The sequence below is a fragment of the Alnus glutinosa genome, chromosome 2 (assembly GCF_958979055.1).
Source record: "Alnus glutinosa chromosome 2, dhAlnGlut1.1, whole genome shotgun sequence".
In the NCBI taxonomy this organism is placed as follows: Eukaryota; Viridiplantae; Streptophyta; class Magnoliopsida; order Fagales; family Betulaceae; genus Alnus; species Alnus glutinosa.
In genome coordinates this window covers 3,867,022-3,879,338 of record NC_084887.1, presented here as the reverse complement: position 1 = coordinate 3,879,338, position 12,317 = coordinate 3,867,022, and the positions used below count along the sequence as shown (strand labels likewise).

Genomic DNA, 12,317 nt, shown 5'->3' with positions numbered 1-12,317 from the left:
GATTTAATATGACATCCAATTAAAAATTATGATTTTGAAGTATGTTTCTGTATGTAATTTATCTCACATTTTAATTTAATCGTTGAAAGAGTCTTTTCAACGATAAATGCTATTTAAAATCGTTTATGCAACCGAATACGAGATTACTGGATGAATGTTAATAATATTGAGAATTATATATTCAAGACTTTAAGAACTGAAGAAATCATGTAGCAATTTTAAAATATAAATATAACAACTTATTGATGACAAGTAAATAAATTAATGTTAGGCCTGAAAAAATAAATTATAAACTCCATCAATCTATATGTTTTAAATAATAATTAATTTTTGTTTAATTTTTTATTTATTTAATCAATTTTTATTCTTTTGCTTCGTGGGATCGACACCACCCAAGCCTGTTCCTTTTTCTCGAATAAACTGTCACCGAATTGTCTCATTTTCAGTATGTACGTTGCAGGTAATGTAGAATTGTATGCAAATTTTATTTGATAATCTCAAGTTCTTGGTTATAATAGTTGATTATTCACAAATTTAATGTTAAAATATTGATTAAATATTTAAATTTACATCTTTATGTAACTTTAAAGTTTTTAGGATAAGTTATAATTTAACATCTGACCAGCATATCAGAGAAACAGTCTTCCTTTTCTAACTCAAAACTTCCACTCTTATACAATGTTAAATCAGAGCGAAGTGAACTATTTGAAACAATAAGGTAATAATACAGTTCAAAAGGCCAGCGCTCTGCCTTTTTGCAAGCCAAACCCCTCAACTCATGATCATATATGCACAAATATACATAGAGACATATTTAACTATCTAATCTCAAACTTAATATATTTCCTTTTCTTTTTGGTTCTCAAATTTAGGCGCTTTTATTTTTTATTTTTTATTTTTATGCCCAAATGATTTGTGGAAAATAGGTTAGAGAGAATATGGAAAAATTCAAAACTTTACATGATATAAGGACAAATGTTAATTATTATTTTTTTTTTTTTAAAAAAAAAAAAACAAGAAAAACCTCACTTAACCGCCTACACTTTTATCACTTTAACAATCTCCTCTCCATTGTCTCTAAAGTTCAAAATTTCTCAATTTTTGGGGTATCAAATTTTAAAAAAATTGCAATCTTATCCATTCATTATGATTCCAATATATGCCTTCAACGGTATTCCAAATAGAGATTGATAAAGCAAGTTACAGAGTTCAGTACAAGATTTGTAAACCCAATAGACCTTTCTCCATAAACCAACTCAAAGCTATTCATATGTCGAGTAATGTTAAAAAAACACAAGTTACATACAATGTGCACATACATCCTCTCACATGGGTGGGTCCAACAATACTAGGATGAGTGTGCACATGATGTGTAACTTGTTTACATGTTTCTAACACATCCCTCACATACCACTATAAGACATTTAAGCTGCAAAGCTAGTTATCTGTCTATCATACCTATACCACTGTAACATAAACATTCATAAGGAGAACCTACAAAATGCGTTCATATAGTCTTGCTAGTCAAAATGCTAAAATTCTTCTCTATGTTATCTATCCCCACACCCCAACTAGCATGCACATTACTAACAAAATCTGACAAGTTTTGCGAGAAAATAAATGAAAATGAACCCTTATGGTTCAAGTTTTCCCAATATTTTTGAAGGAAAACCAAACAAAAACTTTGAGAATAAGAAAAGAATCAAACACATTAAGGGCTTGCCCTTCCATATCTTGGGCACCCATGTAGACAACACACTGCAAACCAAATCGGGCACATACAGTAGTAGCAGTTGCAACTCCATGCTGACCACCTTCTGTATGCGCTTTTTCCCCAAACGCTTGGCAAGCAAAACTTGACGAAGCCCAGTGTGGTTGAGATCTTCCCTCTTTAGTTTATGAGTAATGCTACACATCATCCTCTTGTCTTTCTTTTATCCTCTCAAAATTGATATGGCTCTTAAAATCACCATTGGATCAAAATTTAATAATGATCTATCATAAATTCAATGGTGATTTTAAGAACCACATCAAATTTAGGAGGACAAAAGGAGAACAAGGGGATGATGTGTAGCATTACTCTTAGATATAAATGACTAGCTAGCTAAATAATTTGACTAATGTGCTTTCAATAACAATGAAAAACAAACCTTAAATCTAAATTTTAATTAACATATAAGATTTACTAAAGAAAATTAAAGAAAATTCGGAGTCCATCAATCCGAAGGAACAGGTAGCAGACTATAATTCAGTCGTACAATGATACAATGAATTGCAGTCCAATGCCCATCCTATCAAGATCGACCACGACTCATCAAACAAACATCTTTGCATAATTGAATTTAGACAACCTGAGAACGACACAAGGGACACTGGTTACTCCGAGCCGATTCCGACCGCCGGTGTGGCATCACAACCTCAACGTCGCCGTAGAAGTAGACGAGTTCGTAGCCGTCGCCGTCGCCTACCCACAACTCACGGTCATCGTTGCTTGCCATCTAATTCAAAGGAGAAGATGGTCCTCGATCAACTGAAGTGTTTTTGCAGAGGAACTGATACTTGGGAGGAACTGATAAAACTGTAAAAGCTATAATACTTTTATGGGTAGGGGTGTACAAACGAAATGGTTATAACCGCTTTAAAATCGTTAATCGCTTATAAAGCGGTTATAAATAACCGTTAATCATCAAAGCGGAGGCGGTTAGAAGTTATAGGATTTAGAAAAAATCGGTTAATAACCGCAAACCGATTTTTATATATATATATATATATATATATATATATATATATATATATAATTAAAAAAAAAAAATCAAAACCTAAGAGAGGGGCGTCGTTTTGGGCATTGCTGAATCCCAAAACGACGACGTTTTGGATAGAAAAGAAGATGTATATAAACATCTTTTAGGGTTTCATACTTTATTTCTCCTCATTTTTCATTCAGACGCCACTCGCCCCTCTAGCCTCTCCTCTCGAGTCTCCACTCTCCAGCCTTGCTGTCGTTCCTCTCCGCTCAGCTCCTTTCCGCCTCCTCTACTCTGTAAGCTTCTCCACTCTTTCTCTCGTTTTCTTTTTGTATATCTTGAAAAATAACTCTCTGAAACGACCATATCTCAGCGATCTCAAAGTAACTCTCATTTCTCTCTCATTTTCTGCGTTTGTTTTTTTTCATAGTTCCGTTAGCATTTTCGATTCGCTTTCCATTGTTGCTGTGAGATTTTTTATTATTATTATTATTTATTTTATGAGATCCAGATACGTTTAGTTTTCTAAGCATCCAAACTGGGCTTTTTTTGTGAAATGAAGTCACGGGTCTCGGTTTGTTGTTTCTCACTCTTTCTTTGACTCGTTCACCCTGTTAACATATGGAGTTCATCTATGTTCATATTTGCTTTTGATTTCGCAAATAGCTTTAATTAGGGTTTGTGCGATTTTGGTTTATGTGATTTTAAATTGTTTGTTTTAGGGTTTGGATTTGTAACGTTTGGATTTTGAACTTGTTTATATTTGGTTATTTGGATTTGTTATGTTTTGAATTTGTATTTGTATTTGTATTTGGATTTGTTACTGTTTTGGATTTTGGATTTAAACTGCATTAATTAAAACCAACCCAAAACCGATTCAAAACGGCCAAAATTGAAAAGCAGTTATACAACCGCCGATTATCTACTTAATAACCGTTAACCGGCGGTTATAAAAATAACCATCTCCGCCTAGGCGTTTAGCGGTTTTAGTTAATAACCGCCAGTTATAACTGTTTGTACAAAACAATTAAGGAAAAAGTTTACATACTGATCAAATTATCATCCAATTGACAATGTCCTCCCAAACTTTAAATTATTTTAATGTTCCCTCAAAATATTAAAAATTAGGAGAAATTTCACAAAATGGCCATGAATTTTCACTCATTTCGAAATAGCCACTCTAAAGTTAAAAAACTCTCAATTTCACCCCTCAAACTTTTAATTTGATGCATGTCCACCATTCATTAGGGTTTGGTGTTAAATCCTAGCGGCACCCTTGAAATTGACAAAAATACCCTTTTGTGTTTTTTCCATTTAAAAAAACATTGGTACCCATGGGTCACCCGTGACCCGCGTGGGGTCTTTTTTCTTAAAAAAAATTAATAATAATTTGAAATTAAGAATAATTTTTTTTTTTTTTTAAAAAAAAAAGGTATCAAGGGCATAAAGGTCATATCATCCTTTTGCCGTCTAATTTAACTTCAAACCCTAACGGAATGGAGATATTTCATCAAATTAGAAGTTTGGGTGATGAAATTGAGAGTTTCTAAACTTTAAAGGGGTCATTTCAAAATGAGTGGAACTTCTGAGAGATTTTATGAAGTTTCTTCTAAAAATTATCAATGTCCTCCAATGACAAAAATACTCTTTAAAAAAAAGCACATTTTGGGAACTCTTTGCATTTGGAAGGTGATTCCCTAGTCACTATTTTGGCGATCAATCAATTTCAAATTTTACTTAGATTTTATCCAACTTTTTTTTTTTAATTTTGTTTCATGTTTTTTAAACTATCAAAACATAATTTCAAAAAACAAATTTTTTCGATATTCACAATTTTTCAAAAAATCGCCCACTCAAACGAGCCATAATTGTTAATTAGTATCAACAACTTTCCAAAGGCTATGGGCAAGGAAAGTCACCAAGGCCCCACGAGACACCACTTGGCTCTTCGAGTCTTGATGGACAAGTTACAAGAATAGGCCAAAAATGCTAAATTTAAAAGCGGTTATGCGGTGCGGTTATAGTTTTAAATCTAATTGTCAAAGGCGGACGTAGTGACGGAAGAGGGGGGGCCGGTAGGGGCCATGGCCCCCACCAATTTCTTGAAAAAAAAAATTATAAGAATGAAAAAAAAAAAAATCTAAAAAAAAAAAAAAAAATCTTTAGCACATTGGCCCTTTTCAACAAATTATATTGCCACGTCTAATAAAAATTTTGGCCCTATTCACTAAATTTTGTTGGTCTTCCCCAATTAAACCTAAAAAAAGACGTTTGGCCAAACTACAACCTACATGACCCCAAGCAAAAAAAATTAGTGAACGAAATTTCAAAAAAATCATCCTCACTAATGAGTCACAGACTCCTCTCCTCACCTAACCTCATCGTCTGTCACGGTTTGATCCCACCGGCAGTTGGCCACTGCTTCAGCCTTCAGTGTTTCCGCTTCATTTTATCTCCGTTGGTGACAAGGAGGCGGCCTATTGGACTGATCTTTTGTCTCGGAGTCAGATTGTGACTTTGTAAGTTCTCAAAACCCTAATATTTTCTTCATTTTTTCAAGTCATATGGTGAAGAACTAAAGAAGAAAACAGAAAACATGAATTGGGAAAAACTAAAAACATGAACGTGAACTGAAGAAGAACTGAAGACGAAGATTGGATTTTAGTCTTTAGAATAGGAAGACTCACGTCTCACTGTCTGGAAGAACTTAGAAGAGTCTAGAGTCTAGAGAAGAGAGTAAGAGACAATAGAAAATAAAAGAAATAAAGTTTGACAAAAATCTTCAATTTGTACACTCCACTCTCCACTTACTCATGAACCGTGAGATTAGTGAGAATGAGAGTGATTATTTGTGCCATTTGTGTTGTTGATAAATTATAATAATGTTTAAAGTGGTGTTTGAAATTTGAGAAACTTTTAACCCTTTAAGAAAATATGTGAAAGTTGAATCATTGTCAATTTCTCCTATTGTTATTTGTGAGTGAGTTTTGTCTCTTTAAATTATGATATTCGTGAATGATGACTTGGAAGTTGAGGGTTGGAAAGTGGTCCAAGTAGAGTTAATGGGTTAATTAAAAAAGAAAAAATGGGTAAGGGTGAGAATTATTAAATAGCTTAAATGGTTTATTCAGTTATTATTGAATGCCTTGTTGATGATTTTATCATTATTATTATTATTTTAATTTTTACCTTACAATATTATAAAATTTTGATTTTGGAAATTGTTGATTTAATCTGATTTTTACGACACAAAACAACAATTAATTTGCAACACAGAAGTGGTGCAAAACCACTCAACGCAAGTCGCACTTTTTTAGGTTAGCTTTCTAAGCTCAATTCCTAATATAAGTGGTATTGTAATTTGAATATTATAATGGTTATTAAATATTGAGGATATTTGTTATTATTTTTTTAGATTAGTTTTCTAAGTTCAATTTCTAATATAAGTGGTATTGTAATTTGAATATTATGGTTATTAAAAATATTGAGGATATTGGTTATTATAGTTTATAAGTCTAAACAATTAATCGGATAATTTGACACGTGAAAGCTACTATATTTTATTATTCTTTATGTGAGTTTGTTAATTGTTAACTTACAAATATTTTTTTCTTGCTTTTCTAAAGACTCCAATATAACCATGTAAATTTATTTGTAGATGATGAGAATTCTCCAATTAATTTGTAATTCTTACCTTGGCGGCTTGACCCCTGCTCAAAATACATTCTGGCTCCGTCCCTGAGTCACGGACGGTTGCGGTTATAAAAATAGAATAACCGCCTAGGGTGGTTACAGTTAGCGGGTAGAGGGGTAGAGCCATTAAAAGAAGAAGAAAAAACTATCATCAAGTTAGTGTAGTAGGCTGCCATCTTTTATCTATATTTATTCAAGCACGATGATATTTTGGAGTAAATATGTCTAAACACACTAATTTGAGCTTTTGATTTAAATGGTATGTGAACATATTGCTTGAAGTTCTTCAAACAATTTTTAACAAGTGTGATCAAAAGGATGATTCAAACTGGGCATGTGACTACTTTCTCAAGGGGACTGCCTAAGCCAACGACTTTAACAATATATATGATCATATGCCTAGATTGTAGTGAAGTAAATTGTACGAAACAGTAAGGTGATAATACATTTCCAAAGTAGCACTCTGCCTCTTTGGAAGCCTTACAAACTTCTCATTAACTAATGATTACTAGGGTAAGTACTAGGATCAAAGGTGCTCGCTCCTTGGCCTGCCAAATCAGTGGCGGAGCAACATGGAACCCAGTGTGGCCATTGAAAGAATTTGAGAAGCTCTGTTTTGGTTAACTTACCAAATGCAGAGGCTGAGATTCTATTTATAATGGTACAAGTTACACGTTGAGCTCATTGAGCTAAGAACCAAACAAATTAATGAAACTCTGTGCAAGTAATAAACAAATGATAAGCTAACTCCTATGCTGATTACATTGGATTGAGCATGAAATAAGCAGAAAACATGGGGCCTTGAATCCAGGAAAGCAGGCGGCTATAGCAGCCTCTAGCAGCAGCAGTCGTTTGATCAGGAGGTTGCTGCAATACTAGGTGGTTTCTGTTTATAGAATGTTGAAGAGTATGGCTGCTGGGATGTGTGCTGATGTAGAGGAAAGTTGGAAGAACGTGAAGCCTGATTTGGTATGTCACGAGATTGTCTAGGAGGGCCTTCTCGTGGTTGAACTTGGTCCGGATTCTCCTCAATATGCTCCTGATTTTTCTCCTTAACAGCCATAGCCCCCACAAGAGTGTTAAAAAAAATGAATTTTTAAGAACTCTTCAAGCAATGGTGCAAGAGAACACAAGCTTGCTTTCAAGTCTTTTAACTTTTGTATAGAAATGGTGATTGTGTCAGCAGTTTGCAGAGTAGTACAAGTGGCGTGACACAGGCTTCCTTTCAAGTCTTAGTTTGTCAACTACAACTGTAACTGTACACTGTTACATCTAAAAGGTACAGAGCTGACATTTCCAAAACAAAAAGAAGTTTATAGCGCATTTTAACACTAATTATAAAACATAGTATATAATAAAGAAAAAAAAATCTTTTATTATTATATTTTAGTTTCGGTCAGTAAAAAATGAATTCCTGACTCCGCCGCTTTGGCAAATGACCTTTCACATACAACATAGCTCTCTCCTTATTTGCCCAATTAGTAGGGGACATTAGTTTTGAACAAAAGAAACCAAACTTCAATAACCCACCACTCTAGATATTGCAGAATACTTTTAAACTTGCAAATGTTTAATGGCCGTGTGAACATCCTTGTCACCCCTGCCACTGCAGCTAACGACAACCTTTGTTTTGTCTGGTAAAGAAGGGCAAAGCTTCTCTAGGTAAGCCAGTGCATGTGATGTCTCTAGAGCTGGAATTATTCCCTCCAATCTAGACACTCTCTTGAAGGCTGCATCAGAAATGACACATATGTCACTGAATATTGCAAACAGGAAAACTCCCTTGCCTACCAACTTCAATGAAAAAATATATTTTAGCAGCATATCAAGGGATAGAGTTCCAATTTCCTATGTTTGTGCCATTATATCATCTATAAGTTCTGTGATCGAAGGTCGAAAAGCCTCGAAACATAGGCCAATTATCTGTGATGCAACAAATTAGCTAAGCTAGTTTCTGTTTGGGATCATAAAATAGAGCATATTCATTCTTCTCTAAACAGATTTAAGCTATGCCATCAGGTATGCACACACACTATAAGTAGCAACAATGTCAAAGACCTTAGAGACACTCCTGAAGAAAGTAATCAAGGTGCAATCCGCATACCTTCTAGAGCCTCCTCATCAGTGGCGCTATGGTATTCAGCGCGCCCTTTCTCTTTTAGAAAACTATGCTCTAGTCCAACGCCAGGATAATCCAAGCTATATTTGATCATGATGAAGAAAATCAAATTTGAGTAAACAACAAAGTAGTAAAGAGGCAATATAGTGCATGAACAATAAGAAAGGAGAATTTTGGCCTTGTTTCTTACCCTGCACTAATCGAATGAGGCTCAATTATTTGTCCTTCATCATCCTGCAACAAATAGCTCATGGCCCCATGCAGTACTCCAACTTCCCCTAATGTCAAGGTTGCAGCATGCTTGCTGCTGTCTAATCCATGACCTGCGGCCTCGACACCGACCAACCTGACATCTGAGTCTCCAACAAACTCATGGAAGAGTCCCATGGCATTAGAACCTCCACCAACACAGGCAAGCAGAACATCTGGCTTCCCACCCCATTTCTCCATCGCTTGTCTTCTTGTTTCTTTCCCAATTACTGCATGGAATTCTCTGACCATCATCGGATATGGATGTGGCCCTGCAACAGACCCCAAGATATAGTGTGTTGACTCCACATTAGATACCCAATCTCGTATAGACTCTGATGTAGCATCCTTAAGAGTTGCTGTCCCGGAGTGGACTCCTCTAACCTGGACCACAACAAGAGTTGAAAATTCTTATTCAACACATCAGCCAAAGGACTTTCCACCTAAATCAGCTAGTTACAAGTTATCTCGAATTTCTTGTACTGAAGTTGCAACACTAATAACAGTTTCAATGTAATCTGGCCATAGTTCCTGTTTAGTTCCTGTTTAGTTCCAAGTAAAAATTATGAGATCTAAGTCCCAACTTCTCGAGACCCTAAACTGAGGAAACCTAATGTAAATGAGAGATACAACTGAGAAAAATAAGAATGCACTAGTGTCATAATTTCTAATCCGTTGATCATGCTCACTAAGCTTGCTTAGTGGGTGAAGTTTGTTGGGGTTGACCCAAAAAAGAACTAGTTATAAGTCTAGTCTCCAGCTGAGCTATAATGCCATCATTTAAGAGTCTTAAGCCACAAAATTATATCATTAATCAATTTCTGAGATGCTGAATGAATACTTATGATTCCAATATATGCCCTTAACGGTATTCCAAATAGAGATTGCTAAAGCAAGTTACAAAGTTCAGTACAGGGTTTGTGAACCCAATAGACCTTTCTCCATAAACCAACTCAAAGCTAACCACATACCACTACAAGACATTTAAGCTGCAAAGCTAGTTACCTGTCTATCATACCTATGCCACTGTAACATAAACATTCATAAGGAGAACCTACAAAAAAATGCATTCATATAGTCTCGCTAGTCAAAATGCTAAAATTCTTCTCTATGTTATCTATCCCCACACCCCAACTAGCATGCACATTACTAACAAAATCTGACAAGTTTTGTGAGAAAATAAATGAAAATGAACACTTATGGTTCAAGTTTTCCCAATATTTTTGAAGGAAAACCAAACAAAAACTTCGAGAATAAGAAAAGAATCAAACCTCAGCACCCAGAAGCCGCATTCTAAACACATTAAGGGCTTGCCTTTCCATATCTTGGGCACCCATGTAGACAACACACTGCAAACCAAATCGGGCACATACAGTAGCAGTTGCAACTCCATGCTGACCAGCTCCTGTTTCGGCAATTATGCGCTTTTTCCCCAAGCGCTTGGCAAGCAAAACTTGACCAATAGCATTGTTAATTTTGTGAGACCCAGTGTGGTTAAGATCTTCCCTTTTCAGATATAAATGAGGGCCCTCTCCATTTGGACGTCTATAATGCTCTGTAAGCCGCTCAGCAAAGTAGAGAGGGCTTTCACGTCCAACATAGTCTCTCAAAATTCCACCCAGTTCTTTCTACAATGAACAAAACCATCATAAAAAATTATAAAAAAATAAAAAATAAAAAACTTAAATCAATATTATGAAAAATATAATAACGAGAAGAACAATGGCAAGGGAATTGACAGCTTTAAACCAAGTTCCATTAATTTTTCAAATTGTTAGTAATTTTTCAAATATATTAGAAACAAACATTGTAACATCAATGGATCAAAAGTTTTTCTGCCTCAGCCACAAATGTTAAATGCTTTCCTCTGCTACATATCTTACAAATCTTACATGGCTAAAGATATTGTGCCTGACAAGCCAGCAGATAAACATATGATAAGAACAATGTGTTATTGTTTTATTGAAATTTTAGGAATTTACATTGGAACACCACAAGAAAAACAGTTCATCAATAGATCTATAAGAATAATTTTCAACCGAAAACAAAATATATCTATTTGCTTTAACAAATAGAATGTTTTGAATTCAAGTTTTGATTGAGCAAGAATTTAGAAAAGAGAATAGCACTTAATTATTTTCTTGAATAACTTGTTATCACTTTTTGATCAAAAAACAAAGCATTTTACTCTAAAATCCCAACAGCTTCCATGATAATAATTTTGTCACCAAGAAATTAAAAAAATCAGTTAAAAATCTTATTCTGGAAAATTGGAGTTACAGGTAACACAGCCTTTAGACAAAAGAAAAAAAAAATAGGAATCGTTTACAATGGAAAAATTCTTTATATGTTGATTATTTATCTTCTTCAATTTTGTTAAATATAAATTGATTTCCACACGCATACTTAGATAATACGGTAAGAGAACATTTTCCCTATAGTTCATAATATACATGTAACATGTAACATATATATTCAAAAACCAAATAAAATTCATTACTAAAAATTAATTATAACGAACCTGGAAATCTTCATCGTCTGCGAGGGAATGGAACGCTTGCTCAAGCTCGGTAAGAGCGGGTAAAAGGGTTTCAGGGACGTACTTTCCGCCAAATTGTCCGAACCGACCCACGGAGTCCGGCCTCTGCAAAGTTGTAAAATCGTTTTCTCTCCCGTTCATGTTACATACGGTAGAAATTTGTTCGGTGACATTGCAAGAGATGGAAGAGCGCTTGAATCCGGGTCGACCCAGATGGATATTCTTGGGTTTTGATGGGACTTTGAGGGCGGTGAAGGAAGGGAGACAGGTTTTGGGAAGAGACGTAGCATGGTTTGTGGAAATGGCCATGTTGAGAAACAGAGAGAGACAACCTACGTGCTTAGCAAAAGACAGAAACTAGGAGAAAATTTGGTCTTTAATTGGACGTGATATTTGTGTTTATTATTGAGGTTGGTGAAGGCACCATTTGAGAAAAATTGGAAAGAAATCTGATTAATTTCTTTTGTACAGAAGTATTGATTTTGGATGATGGTTGGTGCATTAAAACACCACCAAAAATTGAAAAATAAAAAGTATGGATCCAAGCTTTCTCTCCATTTCATTCATATTTTACGGTTTAGATTTTGTTTTGTTGTATTTTTCGATATAATGCCATTTTATTTAAAAAATTTAAACGAGTGGTGTTGCCAACATATACAAATAGGATCATCTTCATTTCATTTTATAGTCAAAATTTTATTTTGTTACATTTAACGTTTTATATGATGCCACGTGATGAATATGTTATCACGTCATTTAAAAATTTTAAATAACATGTCATTATGTACACCGTAGATATAAAAATATTGACCATAAAATAGTTTCTATCCATTTCGTATCCTTGTCCAACTACACCATTAAATCTGTAAAACCTAATCTAAATTCCAAAATAAATCATCTCTATTTCACTGGAGCACAATTTATTATGGGATCATTTTGTACACTAGTACCCACTTGTATGATAAGATGAAGA

At 34.5% G+C, this 12,317-nt stretch overlaps 1 protein-coding gene across 1 annotated transcript; it reads right to left on the bottom strand.

Moving 5' to 3' along the window:
- Positions 1-7,846: 7,846 nt before the first annotated feature.
- Positions 7,847-11,720, bottom strand: LOC133861607 (tryptophan synthase beta chain 1-like). The gene is made up of 5 exons (XM_062297396.1): positions 11,327-11,720; positions 10,077-10,433; positions 8,747-9,189; positions 8,542-8,636; positions 7,847-8,167 (listed from the first exon to the last, which is right to left on the bottom strand). The coding sequence occupies exons 1-5, from the start codon at positions 11,651-11,653 to the stop codon at positions 7,992-7,994; spliced, it is 1,398 nt and encodes a 465-aa protein (XP_062153380.1). The 5' UTR covers positions 11,654-11,720; the 3' UTR covers positions 7,847-7,991.
- Positions 11,721-12,317: the final 597 nt, after the last annotated feature.

What these genes read in the sequence shown, in the direction of transcription:
- LOC133861607 (XM_062297396.1), bottom strand. Translation starts at nt 11,653, where the DNA reads ATGGCCATTTCCACAAACCATGCTACGTCTCTTCCCAAAACCTGTCTC. An exon ending in TGCGGCTTCTGGGTGCTGAG is followed by an intron (nt 9,190 to 10,076) that starts GTTTGATTCTTT and finishes GTTGTGGTCCAG; the next exon opens with GTTAGAGGAGTCCACTCCGG. An exon ending in CCTCATTCGATTAGTGCAGG is followed by an intron (nt 8,637 to 8,746) that starts GTAAGAAACAAG and finishes GATCAAATATAG; the next exon opens with CTTGGATTATCCTGGCGTTG.